The 20,732-nt window shown below is 45.5% G+C and overlaps 1 protein-coding gene across 1 annotated transcript in view; it reads left to right on the top strand.

Annotated features, from left to right (window-relative positions):
• GREB1 (growth regulating estrogen receptor binding 1) overlaps positions 1 to 20,732 on the top strand; it is a 612,299-nt gene that overhangs the window by 415,578 nt on the left and 175,989 nt on the right. The window contains exon 12 of the mRNA XM_086926326.1: positions 7,021 to 7,149. Within this exon, the coding sequence (XP_086782452.1) occupies positions 7,021 to 7,149 (129 nt within the window). The remainder of the gene's footprint in view (positions 1 to 7,020; positions 7,150 to 20,732) is intronic.

The following is a 20,732-nucleotide window of genomic DNA, read 5'->3' as shown; positions in this document are numbered from 1 at the left end:
TTGGGGGTGAATGCCACCTCTTCCCCGTTTCATGAGGAGGCCCTGGTCAGACTGCGCTAAGGAGAGACAGAGAAGATGGAAAGGCAGGGCTGGGAGAGAAAGCACGATAGGAGGAGGTAGAAATATGGGCATTGGAAAGGAAGAGACAGAGGAAAGCGATCTAGGTTACAGAGGCATGAGAAAGGAGAACTTTGGAGGGAAATGGGTGAAACGTGGAGATATCAGTGAGAAAAAGTAGAGGCAGGCATGGAAGGAAGATGATGAAACAATAAGGAACAGGATAAGTGAAAGATACGAGACAGACCAGTGGATACGTGCTCAGGAGCAGATAAGGGAAACGAGAGACTGCGGAAGAGGTAGAGTCAGGCACGAGAGGAGAGCGTCAAAATATTGAGATATCACTGCAGTCCTTTGGCTAAAGTTTGTTAATAATGGGATACATAATCATGTGTACTTTTACATAACGTAGTGAACATGGTCACCTTCAGTGAAATTAAATTAACTCTTTATCTTCATCCAAGCACTGCAAATAACAGAGGTTAGTATTACCCAGTATTGGTGGTATTCAATTTACCAACCTTCCACCCGGAGCTCATTAACTGCTCACACTCAAGCCCACTCCCTAGCCACGCCCAAACTCCGAAGCTTATTTGGGTGAGTACCTGCACTTGTTTTTCCCCATATAAACACTGACGTAAGTAAAGTATAGTTCATCCTGTAGGTCCTGCCCACATATAGAAATCATTTTGTGTCTAACTCACTAGAAACCAATAGGTACTGAGGAAACAGACAGTAACCCCAACAATGACATTACTTTTGACGACACAGTCCAAACTACCAAAACATTCACAAACGAGCCAGCTCTGAGGGGCGCTCAGCCAATGGCGCGCTAGCAGGGCGGAGTCCCGGAGGCGGCCGAAGGGCAGGGGCTACGAATCCTGCACAGCCGCCGTCCTGCCCCGCCCGTGCACCGCAGCCGCCGTTCCCACAGCACACCGTAGGTCCCGCCGGAACAGCAGAAAGTTAGCAGGCTGGAAGTTGTCAGCCTGTCCCTGCTCGGGAGCCCCTGGCCGCGTCACCCCCGCCCACCCATCCATCGGGAGCCGAGGACCCGGCGATTGTCCCCAACAGCAGCGGTGAGGACCGTGTGTGTGTGTGTGCCTGCGCGCGCGTGTGTGTGTGTGTGTGTGCATGCATTGCGTGAGTGTGGCTATTGCGTGCGTGTGTGCATGCGTGACTGTGTGTGTGTGTATGTGTTATTCACTTGCTGAGAATGTGGGATAGAAGATGTGCACAGCGCCGGGCTGGGCGTGCGTGCCCATGAGGTGAAATCGCCGAGGACTTGCGCGCGCACATCCCCTGTCTCAGATTCCCAGGAAGTGGCCAACAATTGATACTTCGCTGGACGCAATGCTTCGCATTGCTACACCAGCTCGACCTAAAAAGGGAAAAAAGACTACAGTTCCGGACCCAACCACTAGATGGCAGAATAATGCACAGCATAGTGAATCCAGAAAGTCGTCAAACTGCAAAACTACATCGACCGGTAAGAAACTATACGATACCTGATGTCACTTCATAGGAGGCAGAACAGATGCAGAATCCAAATTAATTGGCTTGTGTCATTATCCACTGTAAACTGTGGTTGTTCATTGGTCAAAAGGCTTAGTAGTCCCTCCTTAGTACCGCCTTGTCTCATTTTGTAACAGCCCATGGCTACATCCTCTGCTATGTGTGATGTCGCTCGGTAGGCTTTAATTACAGCCTCCGAGCACTATTTTCTCAAATATCATTGGACACGCTATCTTCTAACGCTTTAAAAAACATTATGTAGCACAGGTGCTGAACGCATTTGCAATGCAATAGGTCTCGCATTTGCAGGAGTTTAAGCTATTGGCATTGTAAATGACAATGCCTTTTCATTTATCTGTTTTAAAATCAACACATAAATAACAGGCATTGCCATTTACAATGCCAATAGCTCTAACTCTTGTGAATGCAAGACCTATTGCATTTCAAATGCTTGTTATCTTGTGTTGATATTTTTTAAAGACATCCCTAATCGAGCTGTGCACAAATGTCCGGTTTGATTTTTCTTTCAGAAGACAGTACTGTTGACTGAAATAAATTCAGCCTGTCGGGTCAAAGAACTTCAGAATCATCCTTGTTACTGAAGGCGGTATCTCCATTTTTTATGGCTCCTCTATCTTTCTTCCCTCCTCCTGATCCAGCAACACTTGACAGGGCAGAGAAAATGATAAGCTCTTTGTCAGCTTTACCATAGTGTAGAGGATCCTCGTGTGAGGGCATTTGTACCTTTTCAGAGATGTTCCTTTGCCTCACATCTGCCAGACATGCACATGGTCACCCCTGTACACTTTGCTAAACGCTACTGCTTCTCAGACTAAGTATGCAGTGATGGGTAATACCACGGCTGTGTTGTATGTCTTCTTTGGTTAATCTGCACTCCTGGTTTCCACCTCGCAGGGAGATATTTATATAAAGGATGAGAACTCTGTAGGTTGATGTATCCATCAGAAGAAAAGTTCATTTACTTTGATAATGTTATTTCTGGGTTAAACTTAACCTTCCTGCAGATTCTTCAAATCCCTCCCTCCCCCCCATGAGTACATGCCATCCATAGTAAGATCACAAGGTACGCAAACATGTTATGTACTGTTATTATTGCTGTTACTGATGTTCTCCAGGTTCCTCTGCATGCCTTGATGGAGCAGGAGAACGTACTTGACGCAAGCATGCCGTTTGGCCACAATATACTTCTGAAGTTATCACATTCTGTGGGCGGAGTTACAGCTGAAGCCGCATGGCTCCACCTGGCAGCCCCGAACAGATATTGGTGGGGAAAAATATCCTGTCTAGTTTGGCATCTGAAGTGATATTTATAAAGTGGTGAATCTGCAGAGAGGTGACATATCCACCAGAAATATCTTTACTAAAGATAAGTAACTTTTTCATCTGTGTCAAGAAACCAAACATGGCAAAAGTAAACAAGCATTTGCAATGCAATAGGTCTCACATTAGGAAAGTGTGAGCTATTGGTATTGTAAATGACATTTTTTTAAATATGTGTTGGCTTTGAAAATATATAAATTAATAGCATTGTTATTCACAAAGCCAATAGCTTACACTTTCCTAATGCGAGTCCTATTGGCTATGGCAATGCTTGTTGGTAGCAAGCAAGGACAGTGCTGTTGTGGTGCTGAGTGATGCTGTTGTAGTGCTGAGTGATGATGTGGTTGGGCTGAGTGATGTGGTGGTGTATTAGAGTGATGTGGTGGTGTATTAGAGTGATGTGGTGGTGTCCCAGAGTGATGTGGTGGTGTACCAGAGTGATGTGGTAGTGTCCCTGAGTGACGTGGTGGTGTTCCTGAGTGATGTGGTGGTGTTCCTGAGTGCTGTGGTGGTGCCCCTGAGTGATGTGGTGGTGCCCTTTAGTGGTGCCCCTGAGTGGTGTGGTGGTGTCCCTGAGTGATGTGGTGGTGTCCCTGAGTGATGTGGTGGTGCCCTTTAGTGGTGCCCCTGAGTGATGTGGTGGTGTCCCTGAGTGATGTGTTGGTGTTCCTGAGTGACTTGGTGGTGCCCCTGAGTGATGTGGTGGTGCCCTTTAGTGGTGCCCCTGAGTGATGTGGTGGTGTCGCTGAGTGATGTGTTGGTGTCCCTGAGTGACGTGGTGGTGTCCCTGAGTGATGTGGTGGTGTTCCTGAGTGATGTGGTTGTGTCCCAGAGTGATGTGGTGGTGTCCCAGAGTGATGTGGTGGTGTCCCTGAGTGATGTGGTGGTGTTCCTGAGTGATGTGGCGGTGTTCCTGAGTGATGTGGTGGTGTTCCTGAGTGATGTGGTGGTGTCTGTGAGTGATGTGGTGATGTCCTTGAGTGCTGCGGTGGTGCCCCTGAGTGATGTGGTGGTGCCCCTTAGTGGTGCCCCTGAGAGATGTCGTGGTGCCCCTGAGTGATGTGGTGGTGTCCCTGAATGATGTGGTGGTGTCCCTGAGTGACGTGGTGGTGTCCCTGAGTGATGTGGTGGTGTCCTAGAGTGATGTGGTGGTGTCCTAGAGTGATATGGTGGTGTCCCTGAGTGATGTGGTGGTGTTGTCTGGCGTTAAGCACTGTGAGGCATGCAGCAGTGTGAGGCGTGCAGCAGTGTGAGGTGTGCAGCAGTGTGAGACGTGCAGTAGTATGTGGCATGCAGCAGTGTGTGGCGTGCAGTAGTGTGTGGCGTGCAGCAGTGTGAGTAATGCAGCAGTGTGCAGCATGCAGCAGTGTGAGGCATGCAACAGTGTGAGGCGTGCAGCAGTGTGAGGCGTGCAGCAGTGTGTGGCTTGCAGCAGTGTGTGGCGTGCATCACTGTGAGGCGTGTAGCATTGTGTCGTGCAGCAGTGTGCAGCATGCAGCAGTGTGAGTAATACAGCAGTGTGTGTCGTGCAGCAGTGTGTGGCATGCAGCAGTGTGCGGCGTGTAGCAGTGTGTGGCGTGCAGCAGTGTGAGGCGTGCAGCAGTGTGGCGTTCAGCAGTGTGAGGCGTACAGCAGAGTGAGGTATGCAGCAGTGTGAGGCATGCCACAGTGTGAGGCGTGCAGCAGTGTGTGTCGTGCAGCAGTGTGTGGCGTGCAGCAGTGTGCAGCATGCAGCAGTGTGAGTAATGCAGCAGTGTGCAGCGTGCAGCAGTGTGAGGCGCGCAGCAGTGTGAGGCGTGCAGCAGTGTGGCGTTCAGCAGTGTGAGGCGTACAGCAGAGTGAGGTGTGCAGCAGTGTGAGGCATGCCGCAGTGTGAGGCGTGCAGCAGTGTGAGGCATGTGGCAGTGTGCAGCATGCAGCAGTTTGAGTAATTCAGCAGTGTGCAGCAGTTTGAGGCGTGCAGCAGTGTGAGGCATGCAGCAGTGTGAGGCGTGCAGCAGTGTGGCGTGCAGCAGTGTGGCGTGCAGCAGTGTGAGGCGTGCAGCAGTGTGAGGCGTGCAGCAGTGTGAGGCGTGTGGCAGTGTGAGATGTGTGGCAGTGTGCAGCATGTGGCAGTGTGAGTAATGCAGCAGTGTAAGGCGTGCAGCAGTGTAAGGCGTGCAGCAGTGTGCAGCATGCAGCAGTTTGAGTAATGCAGCAGTGTGCAGCAGTGTGAGGCGTGCAGCAGTGTGAGGCATGCAGAAGTGTGAGGTGTGCAGCAGTGTGGCATGCAGCAGTGTGTGGCGTGCAGCAGTGTGATGTGTGCAGCAGTGTGAGGCGTGCAGCAGTGTGAGGCGTGCAGCAGTGTGAAGCGCGCAGCAGTGTGAGACATGTGGCAGTGTGCAGCATGCGACAGTGTTAGTAATGCAGCAGTGTGAGGCATGCAGCAGTGTGAGGTGTGCAGCAGTGTGAGGCGTGCAGCAGTGTGAGGAGTGTGTGGCGTGCAGCATGCAGCAATGTGAGGCGTGCAGCAGTGTGAGGCGTGCAGCAGTGTGTGGCGTGCAGCAGTGTGTGGGGTGCAGCAGAGTGTGGTGTGCAGCAGTGTGTGGCGTGCAGAAGTGTGCAGCATGAAGCAGTGTGAGGCGTGCAGCAGTGTGAGGCATGCAGCAGTGTGTAGCATGCAGCAGTGTGAGTAATGCGGCAGTTTGCATTAGTGTGAGGCGTGCAGCAGTGTGAGGCGTGCAGCAGTGTGGCATGCAGCAGTGTGTGACATGTAGCAGTGTGTGGCGTACAGCAGTGTGAGGCGTGCAGCAGTGTGAGGCGTGCAGCAGTGTGAGGCGTGCAGCAGTGTAAGTGCTTTGATACTAGAGTATGCATGCTCTCCTATCAGTGCGCGCACGCTCTGCTGCGACAGTGTGCGCATTCCATTCTCAGGGTGAGTGCGTTTCGGGTTCTTAGTCACAAACAGTATGAATGAATGATGAAAACAGGAAGAAGGGCAGTCATGCGGGGCGTGCGTGTTTTCTAATCGGAAATTGTAAGCGAGTGAACCAACGCAATGGTTTGTAAACAACAAGAAAAGCGGACATCAAAGGAAGGGTGGGAGGGAACGAGCATATGGGGTGTGAGCGATAACGAAAGTTAATTGTTGTAATAGGGGGTGCAGGAAGTGAGGCCGAGCGCGCGCTGGCGATAGCAGTCTGCTGCTTTCAAGTTCGATGCCAGATGCCAGCTTTGCGCTTGAATGCTTCACATTGACTGGCCATAAACCGCATTCCAAAGGTCTTTGGGAGCATTTTCTGGTGCCCCTTACTAAATCTCTCGCATAGCGATCGCTTACGCGATAGCTAGGCGAGACCTAAAAAGGACTGGCAAGAAAAAATAAAGGAATGGGAAGCAATAACCTGATAAACCATAGGAAAACAAAATGATCAACAAAAGACACATAGGAAGTGGGATTGACAGATAATGAGGATGCAAAAAAATGGAAATGGGCGCTAAGAGTGAAGAACAAATAACATCCCAATAAAGAGGAGGCGTCTCATTTCTTAGAAAAAAAGTATAAAAAAGCAAAAAATTATAGAAGCTTCCAAAGTGTCACTACAAGAAGGGAGCAGTCAGAGATAGCAAGTTGTCAATCAGATCTTCTACTGAAAGTGCTAGTCAGAATTTTACAAAGCCCTCATTTTATTTATTTTTTCATAAAGCTACTGTCAGTTCTGGGCATAATCGCTAATGGCTGGACAGTGTTCTCCATATGAATACATAACGGAAATAAAGTTGCACACATTTTATTACATTTAGATAATTTTTTGACAGTGCAGTTTTTGGATATTTTTGTTAATTATTTCTTAATATCGTACATTAAAAATGTTCATGTTATTCAGACTTTTTAGCCTCAACCTTTGATAGTTCGTCCAATCTTATTCTTAAATATTGTTGACAGATTGTGGTGACAATTGAATGAATGAAACACTGTATAAATGTCCTGTAAAGGCAGCATTTTCATGGTATAATGAAAGATGTTTAGCTGTCAAGTGGTGTCCTGACTATGATTTTTTTAGATTCATATTCAAATGTGAAACCTTGGTACACATTGTTTATTCTCTTCTTTTTTTCATTTTCTAGGGAAGTACCAAGCAAGAATTCTGGCAGAAAGTATGTTGACTCCATCTGAATACTTGAAAGAAGTCAATTTTGAACTAATGTCTGGGAAAGTTGAAAGCTTAGGAGCTTTTTTCAGCACCTTGTGCCCAGGTGAGGGGCCTCTAGCAATCAAACACTTGTGAGTCAAATTGTTTAGATTATGTGATATTAGTGACATCAAATACTCATTTCTGACATATAACTGAAATCTTGCATTGTCATTTTAAGACACAATGTGGTGTACTCAACATAATCATTAGTTATTACAGATAATATTGGCATATGTTTGGGACGGTCTATTACAGAACCGTCTTAATTTTTTTTGTGCTTGCATCGAGGACAGCCATCTGTACTCAGTACTTGAAACGTGTAAGAACATATATGTGTATAAAAGAATGGCTGGGACATTTTGCTTCCTAAATCTTTGTAGCTTTCCCTTATTTTATTGGTTCATATTAGTGCCTTTCTATAATTGTAAAAGTAGTCTACACATTATAATATCTGCTTAGAACCACTGGGACATCAGTGGCAGTTGTCCATCAGCACATGTCTCCTGAAGGAACCCTATTTTAAAGAGACTAATTAGCCTGGCAATGTAGGTCATATATGTCATGGTCCCTATCGGATCCTGGTCAAGTCCCTCCCTTTTTGTAAAAGCCTATTCTACTGCCAAGCCTTCTGAACAAACAAATATCTGCACCTTCCTCAAAGAGATTGGAAATCTGATCGTACTGCGGTTCCGGAAATCCACTACTTGTTTATGGGCTGCTAATCTCTACAATTAGTTAGCGCAGAAATATTTACACAGAGCATCTTGCTGTTGCCAGTGAGTTCTGGATTCAGGTTAGAACACTATTTTGATACCTAGCACCCACTCCAAGTAAATACCTGGGTGCCGATTATTAATATCTCACTCAACTGAACTTAGCAGAACAACTTGCTAAGTTTTGTTATGTGAAAGGGACAGCACAACTTCACCATATTTACTAAGATATCGTGTTCCTCTCCTAAGTGCTGGTGCACTAAGTGCAGCCTAGTGCCAACGCAGGCACCCTTGTACCATGCTGCAAGGGTGCCTGTGTTACAAGCAGGATTGTTTTTGAGCAGGAAGAGATATCTTTAACAGAAACAATTCTAAGAGGCAATTTCCTCTTCCTATGTGTGATGCAGAATGCATCAAGCAAAGAAAGAGGAAGTAACATGAAGAAATAAAAATGTTTCTCCCTGTCACGCCTGTGTCTGGTAGGTGCAACGTTTTGGCGCAATCCTAGGTTGAACATCTCAGTAAATATGCCCCCTGGATTATATGGTCTAATCACTCAGCTATCCCTTTCTCCTCCTCACTTTCCCTTTTCAAACCTAAGAAACAACACTCCAAGAGTGAACCACAAATCTGTATAATGCCTCCACTACAAATGCAACAGATATCCTGCCCACCAAATTAGAAGTGCATTGTATCCTAATGTGATGGAGTCCCATCGCCAAACTCTAAATCAGGCATAAGTCCCTAAAATGAGGCGGTCCCTCACTTTTTCTGTCCCCAAGTTAATGATTAAAAAGGGTCACTTGTACATAACCTCTTCTCTTTAAGCTCCTGTTCCATGTTCCCGTTTTATATTAATGAGGGATTTTAGTGTGGAATTTCAGAACACTGGATTCCAATTGATGTTGGCAAAGTGAGGCTTCAAGGATTAGCTATCATCTTTTTGATAGCTCAAACATCTTCACTAATTTGTATTCCAAGTTTACAAATGGTGTTCCCAAGGAGCATTTGTTAAGGATAGACATTCAAGAATATAAAGTACAAATGTGAAAATGCAATTGATAACTTAAGGTATATGCCAGGCCGTTTAAGCATTGTACAATAGTAAATGATCAGTGCTGTTTGTCTGTCAAATGTTCTCAGACCAGAAGTCATCTCCAGTTAATCTTAGATCTATTTGCCACTTAGCAATAATAATTACCTTCTCCATCTAGCCTTCCACAGGATTTGTTTTTTCTAGTGCCAATCTTTAATCCATTAATCCTCTTCACAGTCTTTGCAAAGAACCGTTGGATGTCCTTAACAATAAATGGCTAAATTCATTCCACTAAGGGAGCATTTTTGTAAACCGCCCAACGATGAAAGTCTCTTATATAAGTACTACTTCCCAAACATATGCATTATAGTTGACACCTTGATCAATTCCAAAGCTCTCCATGCTGGACTCATTGACTACCATCTCACATCACTCCAGAAACTGCCCTAATGAAAAATAAATGTGGGGGCATATTAGCAAGGAATAGGGATTTTTATTGCAAATTTTTTTTTTATTGCTGCCTATCGCTGGATATGTTAGCGGAGAAAACATGCTATTAGCAACGTTTTTCTCCATTGTGCTAAAATATCCAGCGATAGCGGAGAAATGCGTGAATATCGCTGGAAATCCAGCGATATTCACGCAATAACGCCAATGGGGACTTAACCTGACAATCCACCTCCCATTGGATAAACAGGTAAGTCATGTTTTTAGCAGGCGTTAGATTATAGAGATAATCGCGCTTAGCACAATTTTTTTAATCGCTACGCCTGCATTGCTAATAGGTGATAGCTGTGTTAGCGACTGCTTTAATTTGCTAACAGTTTGGGTACACCCACTTTAACTGCTGTTAGCGACAGCTTGCTGATAGGGCGATAAAAATATTGCCGCTTTAGCAGCAAAAAGTGCAGCTTAAGCGGCAATATGGTCCTTGCTAATATGCCCCCAGGTGTCCACATTCTTAAAAAGTTCCACTGATTCCATCAAGTGCAAACACTACACCGAAGATCCTGTGCTTAATGAATAAGTTACTAACCAAGTTGCAAATTCCCTCTCCAAAAAGAGAATGTTTACATTCCTCCTAAACATAAGTGGCCTGCTCTCATCACCTTCACTGAAACATACTGGAAAAAGCACCAAATATTTGAGCTTAGACCCCTTCAATTGGCAATAATTGCCTCACATGCAAAGAGAGATACCTCTTCTTGCAATTAGTCTCCCCGCTCTCTATTGGAACAGCAGAAATGTGTTTCTACAGTCTTTCCTACACATACGCTGAGTCTGGATACATAATAGCAGCCAGCAGGGGCTCCACACTTGTAATTGTTGTTCCAGGGCTGGTATATAGGCCTGATCGGTGTCCAGTTTCCGTTGATGATCAAAGTACTCACTATGAGGGCCAGTTCTTGTACCCTTCTGTTGGCAACATGGATGAAGTCACTTTCAAAAGCCTTGTTAATGGATGGTTTATCACTGAGGATCTTGTTTTTAAGTGTGTTTTCAGTGGACTGATAAAGGAGTCCTAAATGATGATGTGGTACACACTAGCTAAGACTGCCATTCTGATGATGAAAGCTTGTTGATGATTAAGCAGTAGTTTTATCTGACTTCAGAGATCTTGACGAAAGATTGTCTTGTTGGTGAGAAGCAACAAGTGTCTTAAGGGAGGATACACATTATAGAGAGGAGCACCTGGTTAGGTCAACAGGTTTCTCTTTTGTACCCCTGATGAAGTTGTAGGAAAGTGCCGCTTTTTGCATGGTCCCCCGACTTTCTGCCTGATGTTGATGCTCTTTGACTAAGTGTGCCCTGGGTTCCTGCCAATCAAGCACCCAGGGCCTATGTTCTTTCCCTAAATCTGTACTGTTTCACACCCAAATTGGCAACTCTCTGGCCACATGTAAGTCCCTTGTAAAAGGTACAATGGGTGCTAAGGTCACTGTGACAAGGGAAAGCCTCGAAGGGCTGCAGCACATCTTGTGCCAACCCTTAGAGGCCCTGTACCCTGACACACACACACTCCCATTGGAGGCTGCTTGTTTTGGTGCAGAACAAAGTGAAGAGTTGACATGGTACACATCCCTGTTTGCCTTGCCTACAACCCACTGCCTAAGGCGTAGGTCAGCCACCCCTCTAGCTGGGTGCACTGTGCCACTGGTGAGGGTACAGGTGAATGAGTCCTGTACCCCTACAGCGTCTAAGTCCATTCTTAGACATTGTAAGTGCAGTAAAGCCATAAAGACTACATGGTCTGGGAGTTTGTCTATACAAACTCCACAGCACCATAATGGCTTACTGAAAACTGGGAAGTTTGGTATCAAACATCTCACCACATTAAAACCACACTAATGCCAGTGTGGAATTTAATGAAAAATGCACCTTGGTGGTGCCCCCTGAAAAACAACCTGACTCAAGTGTATTGGCTGACTGGCTGCTCACCAGCGGCCACCCTCAGACATGTTTCTGGACCCCTGGGTTAAAAGCCTCCCGCTCTTGTGGTCCTGAATCAAAGCACATCCTAGGCAGAGGTGCCAAGCCTCCTCCCGAGGATGGGCAGGATCCACGAAGGCGATGCTTCAAAGGCTTGCCGCCTTTGTGAGCTGCCCCAGACATTTGCTGCTCCCAATGACCTACCCCACCAGTTCTGCCCTCACTTTGTGTGGGAGAATCGGCGGGAAAATCAAGATAGGAGGAGAGATGTACCCCCCTTTGCCAACCTCACCCCTCAGGTGGGGTAGTAGGCAAAGTGAACCACATCTCTCCCTTCCCCACCATCTTGAAGATGGAGGGACCCAGCCAACCTAAGTGATGCTTATGCCCCCTTTCTAATGGAGGGTGGTATAATAGGGAGTGTACCCGCCCCAAGGAAGGGATCCATTGTTCTCAACCTTTATCTACCTGAAATGCCCCTAAATATAGTATTTAGGGGCAACTCTGAACCTTGCCTCCTCAGTCAAGAAGAAGTAGGACCGAAGAGCCGTTCTGAAGGAAGACAAGGACACCAACTGATTTGGCCCCAGCCCTACCGGCCTGTCCTGACCTCAACCTGCTCTGGTGAAATTCCGGTGTATCCTGCAGCCAGCAGCCCCACAGAACCTGGAGGAACTGCCCTGCCTTCCCTTAATCTGACTTTGTCTCCTGTGAGCACCGGATTTGGTCACCAACTGACCCTGGCTCCGGCCAAATCCGCGACTCTGCACCACTCTGCACCCAACACCCACGGCCCGAGTTTGAGTGGCCCAACCCCATGAGGAGGTCTCCCCGGCGATCCAGACCTGGGATCTAGTGATCCCTGATGTGCCTCGAGTCTCCCGATGACGCCTGCAGCCTCTTTCTGGAGGACCCCCCCGACCGCGACTGGAGCCGGTAAGAAAAACCTGATGCCAAAAACACCCTTGCAACCGACGCCCCAAGGCCTTGGGCGGCCCAACGGTAGGTGTCCCGGCATCCCACAACATCCCAACTTACCTCGCCAACCGGCGGTCGGCTTCAGAAGATCTTGGTGCCGAGCTGGCAGTGTATGTTCAATCCAGAGAATACCAATTGAAAGTCACAGGGCAAGTGATCCCAGCTCTCCCCGCTCCAGATCGCAGGCCTTCCACACCAACAGCATTTCAAATCTCAGCACGGACTTCTGCGCGTCGACATCAATCCACTCCCCCACTTAACTCGGTGTCCAGATGAGCTCAAAGGCCACCTGCTCAACACCTATAGGTAGCCCCCAGTGGTAGTCACCTCCATCTATCAGGTGCCCTTGCCGCGGTCGCTTAATCTTATGCCAGGCAGTGCCACATCTTCCAGGATCGTCCTGCCTTTTGTGTGTTTTGCGCTCCTACTCCACCACAGGTCCAGGCACTCACAGGCAGCTGCAGCACAGCTCACCGGGCCAGCCCTCCACTCCACTTCAGTATTGCCACAGGTTGCCGCCCGCTCAGCAGCTCAGGCCAAATATCACTCCAATGCAGCTCAGGCGATGGCAGGATTCAAATGCAAGTAGCCTCATCGCGGCGCAGACTGTGTGCCGTGCACCGCCATTTTGAAGTCAGGCAACCTCGGCTAGCCAAGGGATTTGTGCCCACTCACGCTGCTCCTTGATGCCTCCTTACCGCGGGCTTCCAGGCAAGTCGCGTTCTCCTCCCGGGCAGTTTAGTTTGCAGGCAGAGACGCTCCCGGGGCACCCACAGTCTGCAGCAGTCATCTTCTCAGTCAGGCGTCTGTTCTGCCTTGCGGGGCCACCATTTTAGTTTGCGGCTCGGTGGATTACAGCGATAAGGCAAAAACGAGTTCTTTTTCCCTGCCGCCCTCGTTAGCGTCCCGATCACACCTCCAAACGGGCACAAGCTGTTCCGCCACTGATTGCAGTGCCCCAAATTAATTATCAGGATCAGTTGATACGGAGGTCGGCCGCGGAGAGCTCCGAGGACTGCTTCTGCTCAGATCGGCGCTTAAGCCACGCCCCCGTCACATGGCACATGATGCCAAAACTGCACCCTACACCCAGCCGTACCTTGTGCCACTCTGGGTGCACCTCGGGTGCTAACTTGAGCTTAAGTCCAGGAACTTTGCTCCCTCAACCTTGTGGCCTGCTCGTGAGTAGCTACCAACCGGAGGCCCCCTTTCCCCAATGGATAACATTGGGCCTCAGCACTCTACACCCGGCCATTCTAATGCTACTGAGGTTACTCTTGGACTGCATCCTTGACCCTGGGGGGAACCCTTGTTCTAACCCCAGGAAACAAAATCCCAAAACAAAGTACTTACCTGCAAACCGATAACTTCATTTCCTTCCATAGGATTGCATTGACTGAAGTGTAGAGTTGGAAAATTGTATGAAACCTTGAGAAACTGTGTATTTACAAAAACGGATTTACTAACTTTAATTTAGGAAATGTCCCAGTGTGCTATATAGGCATATGACACTAAGTAGAAAAAGTAACTTAAAAGGTAATCTAATAAGTAGACAGTAACCGCAGAGTAACTGAATAGTAATTTAAACTGTTTCTGAATGATTGAGCTATCTGCATCCAAATCAATTGCATACAACTGCATTCAACTGTATTATTCCAGCAAAGTATTATTTCACTTACCTGCACCAGGCCTGGCTTGGTTCTAGAAATAAAATACAACTAAATAATATTTTTATACAAAACAAATTGGTCATAGTTCAGTCTTTGAGTGTGTGACATCTTTTCTTGCCTGAGTGTGTACAACAAATGCTAAACACTACCCTCTGATAAAGCCTTACTGCTCGCCCACACTATCACAAATAGAGGGTAAGGTGCTATCCACTTTAGCCTCTGCCTACCTTTGGGGATCCACTGGACTCTGTCACACTATACCTTACTTTGGTATAGTATATACAGAGCCAGCTTCCTACAGAACGTACATCCAAATACTTCTATTTTTGAATTTTTTTTGTCAGATGCAGGTGAAACCATCTCCCTACAAGTCATTAAAGACACTCTTCTCAGTCCAGGATAATTGTGTGATAGACAAATGGTTTCTGGGTATTGTAGACTTGTTTTGCTACTATTGAATTAATTAGACTAACACACCTGAAATCAGTGACTTATAGGTGAAAAGGCCAGGACTAGAGACAGGTTCCTTAAAGAGAAACTTGTGTGGTTACTGTAATTGTTCTGTGCCTGTGAGAAAAGCTTGAAGGCCACTTTCCTAAAGTCCCTGGGCCTCCTTTATTAGTTTTTGCTGTAGTGCAGCACCGCAGGCCCTCCTGCTGCGCTGCCTTACAGCAAATGACAAAGGCCGGAATGTGTAGTATCTATAAGATACAGTGCATTCCTGTCCTTTTCCCCATTGGCCGCGCACAATGGGCTGCCATGCGCCAACACAGGCTCATTTGCACCATGGTGCAAGAGTGCCTGCGTTGACGGGATGAATGTTTTTTGCAGGAAAGGGAACCTTCCTGCATAAAAACAAACACAAAAGGCTTTTTCCTCTTTTTATGTGTGCTGCTGAATGCAGCACACATAGAAAAAGGAAAAACGAGGAGAAATAAAGATATTTCTCCTCGTAGTGCCTCCCTCCCTAGGAGCAAATATTAGTTCCTCTCTCGGATAGCTATCTCCACCGCTATAATGGCTTTCTTCACTCTAAGCACTAGGATAACCATAGGGGAACAGTTTTTTGCGCTATATAAATACCTACTTCACTACACTTCACTTACACCTTCCATGGGTAGGCATACTTTTTTGGCACTGTCTCAGATTTACAATTTCTCATAAACCTGTGTCAGTGTCAAAAAGCCATGGATGTTGCTGGGAATGCCCCAAGCAACATCAATCGCACACCCCTTTAACACAGAAAACAGCATTAACTGGAACAATATGTATCAGGCAGCATTAAGCCCCAACAAAGTGGCTTAGTGCTGCCTGATAAATATCATGCAGGCTCCTGCGCCGCGGAACATCACAAAAAGCTGCTGACAATGCCGCACCTTATAGTACATAGATGGTGTACTGCATTTAGTCCCACCGTATGTGCGAAACAAGTTGGCACATCTCCTTTAGGGAAGACTGGAATGTTTCCCTTTGGGATAAAGTAAGCACTGAGAGGTAGGGAAATGTGTTTACCCATACCTAGACAACTACGAGGCAAAGGTGAGCTTAATGCAAAGCAAAGACAGTATGCAGACAGTGATGCAAACATTACAGAGTTGGGTTTCTCCTTAAACATGGAGAGATTGTCACCACTTCTGGGGAGGTAACACTGAACTGAGGCAGGGGGAGGGCCTTCCCTGTGCATAAAAGTCTTAGCATTGACAGAGCAAGCATGCTTCTACCTGGGAAACAGTCAGGGGTACTGACACCCAAGCACTTCTTTCAAGTAGCAGACTGATAACTCAGGGATGATCTTGAATTAAAGGTGCCTCTTCAAAAGGTATTCCCAATTTTCTTCATTGAAAAGGGTGACACCTAAAATCTTAACCTTCACAAACCGAAAAACTCACCTGTCAGTCTACATTGTGTTTACACAAGAACATCTTAGGTGGTTCTGGTGACATCCTTGTTGTTGGCACAGTATTTGCCCACTGGTGGCTGGTAAGAGACATATTCCTGTCCACAGAAGTTCCGAGTCCACTTAAGGGTGCAAATGAATTGATTATCTCTGTTTGAAGAAGACAGCAAAATAGTGTCCCACTCTCAACTATTTAAGGTACCTTTATATATAAAACGTCCATTCAAATCAGATTTCCAATTGGCGCATGACCCTCTGGTCTAGGCAAAGGGAAAGTGATCTGCAAATTGAATCAGTGTTATCTTGGGAACGGTAAAGTCTAGAACAATGGTTGAAAAGGATGAAGTTTCTGTAAGACTTCCTATAATTGAACTGGACCCCATGTTGGGTGGGTTAAGGCCAACTAAAGTCTATGAAAACGTTTTCTCCAGGACAATTGATTGCATGTTGACTTGTTTTGCCTCTGAACTCCAGAAGTGGTGAAAGAATTGCTTTGCAATTGACAGTATCCCTTTGTACTTCAAGAAATACTGTAGACCTGGGGCTCTTTTAGAGCTAGCTGTTAGTCACCTGATTGTGACCTTGTGTGCGTTTTAAGGCTGGGGGACAGTCATGCACATATCTGCTAAATGGCACATGTCCATAGTGCTTTTATTACCAACTGTACCTCACATGCTGAAACTCTGTAACTCACTCTTACAAAAAATGCCAAAATGAAAAAATACACAGCTACTAGTCTCTGAAAGGAAAGTGCTGCTGGTTAAAAAGCGTACACTGGCTGACGGAAAGTGTCACGCATGTTATGAGGCACTTTGGTAGCAATACAGTCACATGTCATAGGCATCTTTGAGAAATGGGCAGACTTAGAATCAAGTCAATCTTTCAAATTCTCTCTGAAAGGCTGGCAGGATTGAAGAATAGTACCTGTCGGATCTAGGCTCACTATTCAAAGGCCAGAGTGGCTGGGAAATAGTCGGTCGCATGACAACTTTGTCTTGAAAAGCTAGGATGGCTGATTAAGATCCAGCCATATGTCAGAACTGTGAATGAAAGAATAATAGGGGAAACATCATTTACAACGAAGTCTTTTCCACGCATGACGTTATAAACGATCCACTTACCCCGCAAACGTCTCTTCAACGCGGGTGCCTTCCACGACCCTCTTTACCACGCAAGTGGTACTCCTTTTGGTCGTCCTGCTTGTAAGTTCTGCGTGGCCTTGGGGGGTTGGGGGGGTCTCCCCCCCATAAAAAAATAAAAAATAAAACGAGCAGGCTACATACATTAAAAAAACGCACTACAGTGACATTTAAAAGTAAAAGAAAAGAGCCGCACCAAAGACGTGGCGTGTACGTCATAATTGTAGTCCTTTTTTAGTTTTGGTAGACGTGTTTTGACGCATATTTCCATGGTGGATGGAAGTAAGAGCTGCTTAAGGTAACGTTTTTTAAATGCGATGTTAGAACTTGCGTTCTAAAAAGCTGCGTGGTAAAGCCACTTGCGAAGTAAAATTTGCGTGGTAATGCCATGCGGAGTATTTGTATTCGTGGTAAAGTCATATATTCGAATAATAGTGTTGGGTACAGTCAGGCATGTGTCCTCATCACCTTTGAAAGCCTGTCTATACTATTGATAGAGTCATGTATATGTCATTTGTGAATATAAGAGGGATTGAGTGTCCTAGACTGCAGCTGGTTCCTCTAGAGCTTCAAAGAAGGTGGAACAGGCACCATACAGGCACCCGACGAAAAGAGGGAAGTTCAGGGCAGAGCAAGCTCACCCTTCTTGAAGGTGATGTAGATGTTCCTTTAACTGGATGTCTCTCTTACTTTCCCTGGACAGCTTGGCTGGTGTGACATATCTCTTGGCAGTTTCGGTTCTTCATCTTAAAACTGTTTTTAAATCATTCCAAAATGCACTTGTGTTGTGGCCATATTAGAATGATTTTTCTTGTACCTTGAAAAAACCCAGTCCCAGGTGGTCTCTGCGTATATGTGCGCAAGCACAGCTGTCATTTGTTAAAAAAGCAAGCATTTGCAAAGCCAGTAGGATTGCTTCTCAGACCCACAGGTGACACCTACTGGCTTTGGCAACACTTGTTAAATAAGCCATCGTTTGTATATTAAATAAACAAGAATTTTAAAGTGCGGTGCACATGCAGAAAATGTCTTGTAATTCATTCTTTCAAAATAGCCTTCAAATCATGTCTATGAACAATGTGACACTTACGATGCTCTGATCAATCATCATCAATCCAAGAAGGCTTCAATAAATCACCCATGAAAGTTTGATGCTGTAGTATGTGCAGTTTATATGTATGTGGAAACGCCAAGGTAAACCTATGCTCACCTGGATCAAAACCTCTTCAGATGTTAATGTTGGATTGTTTTTGTATACATAATCCTTAAACACACAGACATTTATACCATAACACAGTCTGTGCATGTAGGTACCCCTGTTTTCTCAGCACTTAATAAGATGTTACTGTATTCCTTAGAGACTGTTTAAAAAAGAAAATTGTTAATTAAAATCTTTATTTGCTTTTTATTTTTGTCAGTCAACACATACCATTTTACACAATACAGTGATCAGTTCTTGCCAATGTTCAAATTCGTATAATTTACAAACCGGAGCATGTTCCCTTCATAGCACAATGAGCCTTTGTTATACCTTTTAAACAGTCAATCATATATACCTGCTCACCTCACCACTCAGAGCCAAGCTATCCATCCCAAGACTGTTTTTAAAGTTATCACTGTATGTCTAAATACTTTTTTCAACCAAGTGCACTTTAACTACTTTTGTGCTTCTTCATACACAAGTATGCTAGCCAATAATTAATCTCCAAAAAGATGACCTTGAGCTCTATATACAATCATGCCAACACTCATTGAAAAAGACATGCATAATTGGATGTTGTGTTATTTCAGACTTAAAATAATAGTGCTGAATTTCATAGAATTTCTGATTGAGTGTTTAATATTGTGAGACAAGAATATAAAAAATATTGTTAGTGCAGAAATTTCACGTCACAGAATATCGTTGTCAAGAATTTTGTTTTTCTGATATAATAACTTTTCAAATAATATTGTTTGTATATTATATTGTTTACTTAAACATAGTTCTAAAAAATATAGTTTTTGTGTAATTTAACAAATATAATAGTTATAACATTATTTTAGGTGATGGTATTGTTAGTATAAGTGTTATTTTTGTAATATGGTATGTGAAACCCTTTTTTCAGTTTTCGCGGTTACTATTAGAGTTGCGATGACTTCGATAACCGCTATGTTTGTGCCTTTTTTAAGAGGTGTAAAACACATATATGCGCACATTTTAAAGTATTTTGGACACTAGAGGTTTAATACTGCACTGTTTAAAGTCATATTTCTGTGGGGCGTTTGTATGAAAATAATCTTTTAAACCGATTTTCTGTTTTCCCGATGATGCCGGCCGTGCCATGATATCGGTAGCCGCGATACCCAAATACATGGTGAAATGACAAAACAAAAGCAGAAAGTCAATAGCCACCACCACATACCAAACTTTTAACTGAAAAATGTATCATAATCAACATACTAAACACATTACTATCTAAACAACTCTATAATAGCATGTATATCTCCCTTAATATCTCTATAACACAGTGTTTAACTCTTTCAGTGGAATCTGTGACTGCATGCATCCCTATCGCAGCAAGTCTCTCAATTACTGTATAAGTATTTTAGTGGACCTGTGAGTTGGTGCATCAGTCTATCAATAGTTCAGTAACAAACTGCTTGACTGTCTCAGTGCATCTATGAGTGGGTGCATCAGTATCTCAATGGGTCTGTAAATCCTTGTATGACTCTCAATCAGTCCGTAAGTAGGTGCATAATAGGTGCATGAGTGCCTTTGTGCATCTGTAAGTCAGTATATAACTTTCTGGATTTGTGAGTGGATACATGAGTGACTAAGTGCATGTCTCAGTGGGTGAGTGAGTGGGTGCATGAGTGTCTGTGTGGGCCTGTGATTGAGTGCTTGAGTCTCACAGTGTGTCTATGACTGGGACCGTGAGTGTCTGAGCCATACTGTGAGTGGGTGCATGGGACTCTGAGGGCAACTTTGAGTGGGTGCATGAGTCTCTGAGTGTATGAGTGACTGGGTGCATAAGTCTCTGAGTGGGTCTGTGAGTGGGTGTATGAGTGCCTGAGTGGATCTGTGAGTGGGTGTATGAGTGCCTGAGTGGATCTGTGAGTGGGTGTATGAGTGTCTCAATGGGTCTGTGAGTGAGAGCATAGGTCTCTGAGTGGGTGAGTGAATGGGTGCATGGATGAGTGTCTAAGTGGGTCTGTGACTGGGAGGGCGAGTGTCTGGGTGGGTGTGTGAGTGGATGTGTGACTTTGAGCGGCTGAATGAGTGGGTGCATGTACATCTGAGTGAGTCGGTGAGTGGGTGTGTGAGTCTCTGAGTGTATGAGTGAGTGACTGAGTGCCTAACTCCGAGAGGATCTGTGACTAAGTGTGTGAGTGACCGTATGGGGGTGTGTTTGTGTGTATAAGTATCTGAGTGGATCTGTGAGTGGGTGTATGAGTGTCTCACAGGCTCCACAGTGGGTGTGTGAGTATCTCTGTGTGTCTGTGAGTACATAGGTGAGTGTGTGAGTGAGTCCTTAAATGGATGTGTAAATCTGAGACTGGGTCTGTACATGGGTGCTTGACTCTGCGCAAGTCTATAAGTGGGCGTATAAATATCTGAGTGGTTCTGTTAGTGGGTGCATGAATGCCCAGGTGGGTCTGTGAGTGGGTGTAAGAGTCTAAATGGGTATGAGACTGTGCGCATAAGTCTATGAGTGGGTCTCTAAGTAGGTGCATGAGTCTTTGAGTGGTTCTGTACATGGGTGCATGAGTACCTGAATGAGTATGTGTTTGGTTGCATGAG

Source organism: Lissotriton vulgaris, chromosome 6, assembly GCF_964263255.1.
Source record: "Lissotriton vulgaris chromosome 6, aLisVul1.2, whole genome shotgun sequence".
Classification (NCBI taxonomy): domain Eukaryota; kingdom Metazoa; phylum Chordata; class Amphibia; order Caudata; family Salamandridae; genus Lissotriton; species Lissotriton vulgaris.
The sequence above is the reverse complement of the archived record's forward strand: the minus strand, read 5'-3'. Positions and strand labels throughout refer to the sequence as shown.